Source organism: Kogia breviceps, chromosome 12, assembly GCF_026419965.1.
Source record: "Kogia breviceps isolate mKogBre1 chromosome 12, mKogBre1 haplotype 1, whole genome shotgun sequence".
Classification (NCBI taxonomy): domain Eukaryota; kingdom Metazoa; phylum Chordata; class Mammalia; order Artiodactyla; family Physeteridae; genus Kogia; species Kogia breviceps.
This window is the reverse complement of record NC_081321.1, coordinates 23,238,873-23,251,280: the sequence shown is the minus strand read 5'-3', so window position 1 is coordinate 23,251,280 and position 12,408 is coordinate 23,238,873. Positions and strand designations below refer to the sequence as shown.

The 12,408-nt window shown below is 36.5% G+C and overlaps 1 protein-coding gene across 1 annotated transcript in view; it reads left to right on the top strand.

Moving 5' to 3' along the window:
• The window catches only part of OVCH1 (ovochymase 1), a 67,037-nt gene extending 56,475 nt beyond the window's left edge, over positions 1-10,562 (top strand). Inside the window, 5 exon segments of the mRNA XM_059081585.2 lie at positions 409-534; positions 1,927-2,062; positions 2,803-2,942; positions 8,737-8,795; positions 10,479-10,562. Of these exon segments, the coding sequence (XP_058937568.2) occupies positions 409-534; positions 1,927-2,062; positions 2,803-2,942; positions 8,737-8,795; positions 10,479-10,562 (545 nt within the window).
• Positions 10,563-12,408: the final 1,846 nt, after the last annotated feature.

The following is a 12,408-nucleotide window of genomic DNA, read 5'->3' as shown; positions in this document are numbered from 1 at the left end:
GTAAAGTGATCAAAAGAAGATTGGATATAGGGAGAGAATAAATTTTCAGGTAGAAAAAGTTTTCCATCATGGATTTTCACAGTGATATATTTTAAATAAATAGGTTACTTTTCTAGGAGAAAAATGGCACATCAGCCTTATTTTGAAGATAAAATAATTTGCTACCTATTGTTCTTCAAGGGAGCAGTGTGACATAGTCGACTGTAATAGGTATTGAATTTTTGAACGTGGCTTCCAATCCTGACTCCCCACCATCAGTCTGTGACTTTGGGTGAGTCATTTGAGTTCTGGAACCCTGCTCCTCATTTGGCAGAGTGGAGTTTAAGTAATTGCTACACCTAAATTAGAGGACTGTTAAAAAAGCAAATGTTCTTGTTTTTTATCAAATTTGTTTTTTTTTTAACCTAGGTGAATTATGTGGGAGAAGGCTTTACCCAATGATTTTCATGAGCTCTGGACCACTGGTGAGGGTGACATTTCATTCCCGTGTGCAAGGTGCTTTTGGTATAAATTATATTGTCTTTAGAGTCCAAGGTATGTTTTGTCATTTAGTAAACTTATAAAGTTAAAAATCAATGTTTTTCTTGTTAGGAATATTTCAAAACTTATACATCGTTTTGTAAGAAAAATTATGTTTCTGTGGGGAACGAGTTTATGTTTGAAGGGAAAATCTATTTAAGTGATCTGAGATTGGTCTGGTCCAAGAGGAAAAACTACTCAGTAAATAAGCTGATTGACTTGTAAATCATTCAGAATTGTGATTTCTGGACATGGCTAAGATATATTGATTGCAAGATAGCATTTTTTATTGTGATTGTGATTTTACACCACACTGATCCTTTTCTGTAGCCATAATTCTTGTGGATTGAAAGATTTGAGTTCTAAATCTTAGCTGGCTGATTAGCTCTGGACAATTTATTATCTCTGTATTAGAGTTTTCTTTATAGTGATATTATAATAATAAAAGGTTAGAATGAGTTGTGAAAACAAACTAAACAAATAGTAGACGCTAGCATTATAAATGTAAACTCATGCAATTCGGAGTTTTCAGACTGCTTTTTCAAACATATAATTAGTGAGGTTTCTGACTCTTGATGAACATAGGTAACCAAGAACTAGGTTCTCTCTTTGGCACTGAAAAGCATTGCAGAGATACATTTGCAAAAAAGTTAAGTGAGTAATAAAGAAAAGCATGTATATCACATGAAAGTTTTTTCCTAAAGAACTATGTTATGAATATTGCTTTTAACAAATATCAAACGATATCACTTATATGTGGAATCTAAAACATGATACAAATGAACTTATTTACAAAACTGATACAGACTCACAGACATTGAAAACAAACTTGTGGTTACCAAAGGGGAGAGGGGGTCAGGGAGGGATAAATTAGGAGTTTGGGATTAGCAGATACAAACTACTATATATAAAACAGATAAACAACAGGGAACTGTATAGCAGAGGGAACTATATTCAATGTTCTGTAATAAAACATAATGAAAAGAATATGAAAAAATATACGTGTGTGTATATATATATGTGTGTGTGTATATGTAAAACTGAATCACTTTGCTGTACACCAGAAATTAACACAACATTGTAAATCAATTATACTTCAATAAAATTTTTTTTCAAAATGAATATTGCTTTTAGATGGAATTGTGCAGGGAACCTGCATTTTCTATAGTTATCACACTTTATCTTCCATAGACCCTAGTCTGTGCCAAAGATAATTTAAGAGAGGTGCTGGTTTTCTGTATCTTTTGAATGTTGCAGATAGAAAATTTTTAGTGAAACTAACCACCTCCTGTTAACTTTTTTCTAAAACAATTAGGGAGGAAAGCTGATAGCTCTGATCTGAAAAGGCATATAACAAGCCTCTTTAAAATTAATTTTACCTCAATCCCTTTTCTTCTTTATTTCTAGGTCCAAAGGGCAGTAAAACTACCAAATTTCTTCAGAGCTCAAACCAAGAGCATGTGACCACTTGTGACGAAGTTATTCTTACCAAACCAACAGGAATCATACAAATCCCAAGATATTTTCACAGAACGACTATGAGGTAAGGAAAGAATGTTTACTACAATGGAAGAAGTTCATGGATGATCCCTTGACAAGCAGGGACATTTGTTATTTGCTTAAGACATTATTTTCTACTTCCTCTCCTTAAAGAATAGACTTTGAGATAATCCCTGATTTGAGGCCTTCAATATATGAAAACTGAATGTAAGATTACATTAATAAATACTGTTGATAAATTGTACTTTCCTAACAAAAGAGACTATTTATTAGGTAAAGTGGAAAGTCAAATCTCTATCAAAGAGTTTTGGAGATTGAAATAATATACATAAAAGCTTCTTGCACATAGTAGGTACTCAGTAAATGGTTCTTAAATGCCACAGTGGAAAGAGAACCTTCCCTGAATTAAACATTAGAATAAATTTAAAATGAGAAACAAAAAAATTGAAGATTCATGTAGTATCAATCCTAAGTAAATTTATGTGATTTGGGGAAGTTTGGGACAAGAATACTTCTTTAACTCTTATAGGCTGCCAATCAGAATTTATAAAATACAAGTGATTGACCAACCATTCACCATAATGGGTGAACTTTTGACAAATTCAGTATTAGAAAATATTTTAAATTGTTATAGTTTAAATCTTTCTTTCACCTTAAGCACAGAAGAAGCAGGTAGAGTCAATAACAGTGACTCACTGAGTGATGCATTGAACTATGAACAAAGCAAACAACAACATATGCTATTTAGAAATCATTTCTGACTTTCTTTCATCTGTGCTACAGCTGCCACTGGAGATTATTAGCCCCTTCAAATCACATCATTCGCCTTGATATTGTCAACTTCCAGATGCAGCCAATGCCCTTGGGCTGTCAGGGTCACCTGTGGGTTTATGAAGGATTTGGATCAGGCAAAAAATTAATAGGTAACTAATTTCGTGTGAAGAACTATGCTATTGATTTTCTGTTACAAAATATTCTTAGAGCGGTTTATATTCAGTGTGTGAATTACAGATGACATAAATTAGTCTCTTCTTATGTGATATTGAAATAGGCTTACTGTTACTATTTTTTATTGTAATTGAAATTAATGTAACACTCTCTGATTAAGTTAAAAAGGAAACCCAACTATATGCTGTTTACTTGGGTCATACCTAGATTACACTTGCCCAGAAATACTAAAAATAAAGGATAAACAGTCTTAGACAAATGTAACGCAAGAAAATTGAGAATATAATATTAATCAGGCAAAATAATGTTCATAGCAAAGGCATTAAATGGGTTTGTCAATTAGATAGTAACCGAAAACCTGATTACAGTGACTTAAATTTATTATTCTGAAAGAAAGAGAAATCCAGAGGGATGCAGATGCACCACCAGCTCAACAGTTCAACTCTGTGAAGACTGGCATTACTGCAATTCTCTTGGCCTTTTCCTAGTGGTTCCATAGTGACTATCTCAGTTGTCCCCATTACACTGGAGGAAAAAGGAAGAAGGGGCACAGGGAAGGATTATCACCAAGGAGAAAGCAAATACGTTTCCAGGAATCCTGTAGCAAATTTAAGTCACTTTGGCCAGATTTGTCACATGGCCATACCTGACTGGGAGATGACTAGAGAAAAGGGAAATGGAAACAGGGTTGGGGCTGGCTGACTGATGTTACCCAATATACCGGAATATAGCAGCCTAGGGTTCTGGAATCTGGCGGTCCTGGGTCCAGTAGATCACAGTTCTACCACATAGTAATTCAGTGACTTTGGGAATGTTTCCAAAGGTTTCTAAGAATCACTATCCTCATTTGTGACATGAAGATAATCTACCTGTAACTTTTTGTGTGATTTAAAATAAGAGACACTCCACCATCACTAGCACACACAGATACATGGGCATTAAAAATTCCCAATTTGCTTAAGTCAGAGATACAGATGCCTAAGGTAACAAGGTGACTCCCAGAGGGAGAGGATGTGTGGCATTTTGCTGGCCTTTGACTCTTTAGAAAGGACCCAGATGCCAGTGTCACTCTCCACATAGGTAGAGCCCTGCCAGAGTTGATAAAATAGCCAATTGCTAACCCACTGTCCTTTTATTCTTCGGGCTTTCATTACCATCCCAGAAGCAGGTGTATTAACAATCTTTTTGTTTCTACTTAAAGGAATGTTAGTAAACATGGAGCTTTCCTGGTTCCTGAGTCAACATAACATCAATAAGGGCTTAGTTTCTTGTGGGGAGAATATAGCATCTAGGCCCAGTATCCTTGGAAATGATCTATGCTTCTTGCCTTACAGAAAACCTGTTACTTGTACTGCTTCATGAGATTACTTTGAGAATTAAATGAGAGAATGCATGTTAACCAATATAAAAGAAACCAAGTTTCTGCTGTTTGAATTAGAATTATACATTTTAATTCATATTCTTAAAATTGTGGTGCTTAGAAGAAAAGATTAGATTGTTCTTTTCCTCTTGCCTCTCCATCAATGGGGTGTTGGAGAACACAGTTTGGAAGAACAAAGAAATAAAGAAAAATGGAAAACAGTACATTAGTTATATCAGTTATAATTTATAGAATTAATGAACTATATATCTGTTGTTCTTTACTTAAGATTTGTTGTTTACTTAGAATTAGTTCACAAAACATATGTAATATTTCCTATCTTCTTCCACAAAAATTTTATGACTCTATTTCAGTTTTTGCATGTAAGACTCATAGCCTATAGGGGTTAACTCAATTTTTGAGGTCAATAGGTTATTGAATGAATATTTTTAACATAACTGACTATGCTATGTCCCAAGAATGCATGAATGGTTTAATATTGAAAATGTATTATCTATCTTAAAACTAGGTCAAATCAGGAAAAAAATAGATATAAATTAATGATAACAATAATTGTATCCTTAAAACCATCCCAGTAAAAATTAGTTAAAAGATATAATGGAAAAATCACTTCAGTCATAATTAGCAGCAAAAACCATGTAACTAGGAATAACCTTAAAATGAAATGTGAGTTTTATTGTGCAGATGTGAAATTTACACACACACACACACAGATCTGAATAGAGAAAAGACCATGTTCTAAAACTGGAAGACAAAGTTAACATTAATTCACCCCAAATTAATTTACAAATCTAGCAAAATCTAGCAAAATCCCAATGGGAATTGTTTTTGGAGAGTGAGGAGGAAATTGATAATAACTCTAAAGTTTATCCTTAAAATAAACAGAACTAGCTGAAAATGTTTTTTGGGAAAAAATGACCAGATGATGAGGTGAATTATCAGTATTAAAACATACTTTAAAATAATGATAATTAAAACAGGGTAGTACTGGTACAAGAATAGACACACATGACTAGAAATAAATAGGCCAGAAGGGGCCCAAGAAACTATAATGCATTTATATGTGATAAATTTGGCATTACAAATCAGGGAGGAAACTATAAATTATATTCTCTCACCTCATAGAACAGTTGATTAAAGAGTTAAGCATTTTTCTTAAGCCACTAAAAGTTTAAAAAATAAACAATTAATTATGGATGGAGAAGGATCTTCTCATGTAAAAGCAATCGAAGACAATAGGAAATTATCAATAAACTCCTTTATAACTAAAAACTTTTCTTCAACAGAAACAAAATTAAAAAGCAAATAACAAACTGAAGATTTTTAACAACTCTGAAAAAGGCTTAAGGTAATTAATATAGGGAATGTTTACAAATCAGTATTAGAAAAGCCCAAATCTGTAAAATAAAATTAATTTACAGGCCCAAATATCTTTGATTCAGCCTTGAATAAATTTCAGGTTAAAACCAGAGTTCCCAAGGCTTTTGAATCTTTTGTTCATTTTCCAAAATAATTACAAACTATTGACCCAAGTGATTTTGAAAACAAAAAGCACTTGGATTAACCCTTAACCTCTTTTGATAGATAAGGAAGGTTAATGAATATTTGCATATCAGTTACTATACAATCTAAATTAAATCTCTCCTTATTTTGTCTCTTGTCACAATGAAGTGACCGGCCATCTGTTTACTTAAAAAGGGCAGTTTTCCTATAATAGTGAAAAGCTTAATAGTTCTAGAATTGTTGACTTGAAACTATGTGTGTTATAACTGCTTTTGTTAGAATGTTTGTTTCAGAAAATACCTTGTATGAACAGTTAAACTTAGAAATGGTTTGTCACCGGGAGCAGATTTGAATCCTCAACCTTATGATAATAAACCCTGACTCAACAACTGTAAAGCACAGCTATATTCTTTTAGAATTAAGAGGATCCCTAACAGAAAACAATTTTTAAATAGTACAATAAGAGTTTAATCAATTAATTTTAAAACACAATTTAGAATTACTATTTTCCTAGATAGACCTTAATATAAAAATGGGCAAGTGATCTGAATGAGCAATTCATAGATAAATAAATACATGTGAGAAAAAATACTTAGCCTCTTTAAAACGGAAATGAAAAAAATTTTTACCTACTTAACTGACAAAAAAGATTTGAAGAATGATTATACTTAGTAAGTGTAACAGACATTTTCACGTTGTTGTTTAGGTATAATATGTCATATGCTTTCTGGAGGAAGATATAGAAATGTTTTTCAAAAGCTATAAATCTGGGGCTTCCCTGGTGGCGCAGTGGTTGAGAGTCCGCCTGCCGAGGCAGGGGACACGGGTTCGTGCCCCGGTCCGGGAGGATCCCACATGCCGCGGAGCATCTGGGCCCGTGAGCCATGGCCGCTGAGCCTGCGCGTCCGGAGCCTGTGCTCCGCAATGGGAGAGGCCGCAACAGTGAGAGGCCCGCGTACCACACACACACGCACACAAAAGCTATAAATCTATAACCTTTTATTCAGCATTTCTATTTTTATCCATATTTATAAAAATTATGCCTTACATTTATGTGTAAGATATTCATTCAGCTGGTTTTATTTATGATAATGGCCAAAAAAAAAGGATCTAAATAGGAAATTGGTTAAGAAAAGTATAGTAAATCCATAGGATAAAATATTATGCTACCACTAAGTAAAATATTTTCAGCAAACTTTTTTAGAAGACAGAAAAATCTTACATGTAATATTGTAACTGAGCAGGATCCTATAGGGCCTTCCCGGGACAGGCCTTCCCCCCATATTCTGCAAATTTCCTGAGTTGTTTTAGATGTGGACCACCAACACTCCCCCTCAGCCCACCAAATGGAAGATGTTAACTACCTGATGACCATGAGCATAGAGCCCCAGGCCTCCTGGAGCCTAAGGACTGATAAAATTAACCCCTGTGGGGCTTCCCTGGTGGCGCAGTGGTTGAGAGTCCGCCTGCCGATGCAGGAGACACGGGTTCGTGCCCTGGTCCGGGAGGATCCCACATGCCGCGGAGCAACTAAGCCCGTGAGCCATGGCCGCTGCGCCTGCGCGTCCGGAGCCTGTGCTCCGCAACGGGAGAGGCCACAACAGTGAGAGGCCCGCATACCGCAAAAAAAAAAAAAAAAAAAATTAACCCCTGTGACACCACCCTGTTCCCTCATCATCAGGCAGTCAGAGAATTGTGTGCAATCTGATCACATACCCAGCGACTCCCCTCCACCCCACCAACCTGGCTTTTTAAAATGCTTTCCCTAAACGCTTCGGGGAGCTTGAGGCTTTTTAGGGCATGAGTCTTGCATGGCCTTGCAATAAACCTTTCTCTGCTCCAAACTCTGACGTTTCAGTTTGTTTGGCCTCACTGTGCGTCGGGCACATGAACTTGTGTTAGCAATATTAAGTGAGAAGATTGGAATGAAAAAATTACACAGTATATTTTAATTTTTTTTAAAAAGTGCTATCTGTGACTTAAGTAAAGGTCTAAGGGGAAACACACCAATATGTTTAAGTGGATATTTCTAGATTGCAAGATTATAAGTAATTATTTTTAAAATTCTCCAAATTTTCTCCAGAGAATGGTTAAACATTCTTATCTTAAAGAAAACTATAAAGAGCAAAAGATGTGGGACTTCCCTGGTGGTGCAGTGGTTAAGAATCCGCCTGCCAACACAGGGGACACAGGTTTGAGCTCTGGTCTGGGAAGATCCCACATGCCATGGAGCAACTAAGCCCGTGCGCCACATCTACTGAGCCCATGTGCCACAACTACTGAAGCCCACGTGCCTAGAACCCGTGCTCCACAACAAGAGAGGCCACCACAATGAGAAGCCCACGCACTGCAACTAGAGAAAGCCCGTGGCAGCAATGAAGACCCAACGCAGCCAAAAATAAATAAATAACGTTATTTAAAAAAATAATAAAAAGCAAAAGATGAAAGAAAAATGTTTTGTTCTAGAAGTTGAACTAGATTCATAGGGTAGCAGTTACAGAGAACTTCATGACAGCAGTCTGGCTATTAACAGCCTCACAAGAGAGAGAACCATTGGTGAGGATCAGTCTCCATCATTTTCCAACGGATGCTTTAGAAATCCAGGGGTAATGGGAGGTTGAGCGAGACCATTGCTGATTAGCCCTAGGATTCTGATTCACAGGAGACCTCTAAGAACAATTGCCTAAAAAAATTTCATTTACACCAGCTAGTGGTTTTGGCTTTCATGCCAGTTACTGTACCTTGCCTCTTATTCATTTGGCTGTGCTGTGGATAAATGAAGGTTGTATGTAGCTAAGGCTCAAATATACTCCCTTATTTATATGTAGTTATTTCAGCATATTTTTGGGTGACAAAAATATTGTTTTAGTTCCCTGGTGACCTAGCTAAACTGAAACCAGCCTCTGTACCTCGAGACCACATTAAATCTTGGAGGCAGTTTTGGGTGAGGTAGAAAAGAATAGCTTTCTTGCTTTGCCAGGCAAAGGGGGTCACAGTGGGCTAATGCCCTCAAAACTGTGTGTCTCCACTTGGAGAGGGTAATGAGAAGTTTTATAGTAATGGTTCAAAGAGGGCATGATCAGCTCATGGACATTCTTCTGATTGGTTGGTGGTGAGGTAAGTAGGAGTCAGCATCATCCACCTTCAGGTTCCAACTAGTCTGGGGCCTGTGTGCTTCTGAGCGAGCGAGCGGCATACCATGGTTAACTGTTAACTTCTCCCACCTGGAGGGGGTTTCGGTATCTGCAGAACAGCTCAAAGATATTGCTGTGGGTATCTGTTGATGGGGAGCCAGGACCTTGCCCCAGCTAGGCTGTACTATTGTTTCTCTCGACTGTTTGTTTCTCCCTGGTCTTGCATCCCCTCCCTTCCCTCATGAGCAACTGCTTGAATCTGCCCTTTGAAACTCAGGGAAGGTCATGGAGGCTGAATGAAGGCTACTTCCTGTAATTCAAGAAACGGGAGACACAGAAAGCCTTTGTGCCCAGGAGCCCCATAGGGCCCTGCTTGGTATCAACCATGTTACCTTCTTTTATATTATATGGCTTTAAAAAGATCTACCTACGTATTTCAGACAGTATAAGAACTGGATACAGTGTCCTAGTTGGTTTGGAACCACTTTCTTAGAACTGCTTACACTCAAGAATCTGGAACATCTCTCTCTATTCTAATTGGCTTTTATTTTGCTTAATTTTCCCATTTTTATATTGTTGGTAGGGGATACAGTATAAATTTGTATTAAAAATAGGATTTTTTTCCTTTCACTTTGCTCAATAACCTTTGCTTTGATGAATAGTAAGAATTTTTTTTTCTTTTTTGTCTAGGAAATCTATGTGAAGGAGATTCACCTTCATTAAAATCTCATGGTCCTCTTATGATGTTGATTTTCACATACAATGTCAGTTTGGCCATGGAAAAATTTTCTCTGAGATATTCTTTTCATATGTCTGGTAAGTCTGTTACTTTTTTCATATTCGTTTTTGTGTATGTTTGTTTTATTGTGCTTTATTAGAAAATATGTGTTATCAAATAAAGAGATTTGAATTCTTTATTTCATTTGTCAGCTATAGGGAAGAAGAAAAAAACAATATTTAAGATTGTGATTTCTGTAATCTGTGGAGGTCTCAAGCTAAACCTCCTTAAGGCATAAGATTGATCAGATTTTTCATTTTTTCTTACAGCAACTAATAATTTTGTCTAGTTTTCTGTATACTTGGAATATTGTAAAAATACAGTAGGAAATGTTTATACCTAGCCTAAAAGTTTCAAGTAATTTTTCTATTTTGAAATTCATTTCCTTAATGTACTAATATCAAGAGTAGTTGATTCTTTTTTTAAAACTTGTTTGGTGGATAGTTCATATATATTAGTTGTACCCAGATTATTGAATAATATGCTTTGCCCAACATTCCTATAGTTTTGGTGAAGGCGTAGACAGCATTATGAAAATTGGAACTTTTGCAAATTATGGAAATTGGGTATCATGGAAAAAGCATTTGCAATTATGCTTAATTCTGAATAGTTATTAGAATTGCTCTAGTCCTTAAGATTAGTCAATTCATACTCATTAAAATATAAGTTGGAATACAATTGTAGAAATATTTCTACAAAAAAACATATTTTTTAGTCTGATAATGTGAGAAATGTTGGATGGAGAACACAAAGAAGATTTGCATCAAGTTCAAATTATATAAGTGAAAGTATACCATAAGGGGCTAACATAAAATAGAATAAAATCTCACATTTAAGCCTTTAATTATTCAGACTATCAACAAATTATTTTAAACTTATGCCAGGCCATGTTTAAAGCACTGAGGATTCACCAATGAACAAGACAGCCCTAGAAGAGTTTACAGTCTAGTGGGGGAGGTAGTCAGTAATCTGTAAACAGAGAAGGACACAGAGATTGTTGCTTATCACCCAGTTCTGCCATGATTAACCCACTGCAGTAGCTGATGGACAGTGTACTCTGTGCTTCAGAGGGAAGAAACTAAGGTGATAACAGGATGCCCTGTGCTTTGGTAAAGCAGTCCCCTTGCATAGTTAGATGTATATCTCAGGAAGAATTTTTTTCTTTTTTTCTTTTTTTTTTTTTTTGTGGTACGCGGGCCTCTCACTGCTGTGGCCTCTCCTGTTGCGGAGCAGAGGCTCCGCACGCACAGGCTCAGCAGCCATGGCTCATGGGCACAGCCACTCCGTGGCATGTGGGATCTTCCCGGACTGGGGCACGAACCCGTGTCCCCTGTATCAGCAGGCAGATTCTCAACCACTGCACCACCAGGGAAGCCCAGGAAGAATTTTAATGAACCCAGATTTTGCATTTTCCCATACACAGAAAAGCACTAAAATCATTAACTTCAGATCTCTGTTCTTTGTGACTAGCAGTAATGTTTTATCAAGACATGTGCTTGACTGCACATATTCCCTAGCCAAAATCACATTTAAGCTGGCTTCTCCCCCTACCTCTTCGGAACAGCTTCCTCAGGGCTACTGAGCGGTTGTCTCGTGGGTTAATCCTCAGTAAGACCCTGAGTAAAACAAACTTATAGCTCTTAGGTTGTGCATTTTTCTTTCAGTCAACTAATCAAATAATCTCATAGAAAAATATAGAGTGAAGAAACAACTATATTAAGTTTTGAAGGAGGGAACTTATTTAGTTCAGTAAAGGATAGGTGTGGAATTCTAGGAAAACTTTAATTTCTTTGTTCTCTTACAGCAAAACACCTTGAAATGTATTTCTACTCACTGTCTACCCTTTTACCCTTTCATTTTTTTCTTGAATCCATTCCCATAAGACTTGCTTTCTTACCATTCCCCAGACGGTATTCTTGCCAAAGCTACCAGTGACCTCCACAGGTTCAGATCCAACAGTCACTTCTCAGTCCTAATAGCTGCATTTGGCATGGATAAGCTCTTCTTCTTTCTGGAGTTTCATTTGTCATGACCTCCAGAAAACCACTGTTTCTTGGCTATCCTCTTACTTCATTGGTCTCCTTGGAGTCTCTTGGCTGGTTGCACCTCCTTTTCTCTACTATTAAAAGTTGAGGTGTCCCAGGACCCAGTCCTTGACTTTCTTTTCTTCTCTACCTGTAGTTACTCTTAAATGATCTCACCCAATCCCTAGTTTTAAATACCATCTTTACACAGATAACTCCCAAAGTATATCTCCAGTCCCAACTTCTTTTTTGAACTCCAGTGCTATATATCCAATTGCCTCCCTCTTCATTTGGATATCTAATAAGCATCTCAAACTTAACATGACCAGAATTCAAGTTTTGATTTCCTACCCCTGTCTCCAAATTCTTCCTCCACCAATCTTCCCCACCTCAGTAGATGGCAACTACAGTTTACTAATTAATTGCTCAAGCCATTATCTTGGTCATTCTTGACTTTTCTTCTCACATCTCTCATTGGATTTAGTTAATCTGTGAGCCTTCAGCAAAACTGATCTGGAATCCAACTACCTCTCAATGTCACTATAACATTCTGATACAAGCCTTTGTTTAGTCTGTTTTACTCATAACAGTCAGAATAATCATTTTAAAAAGAATAATTCA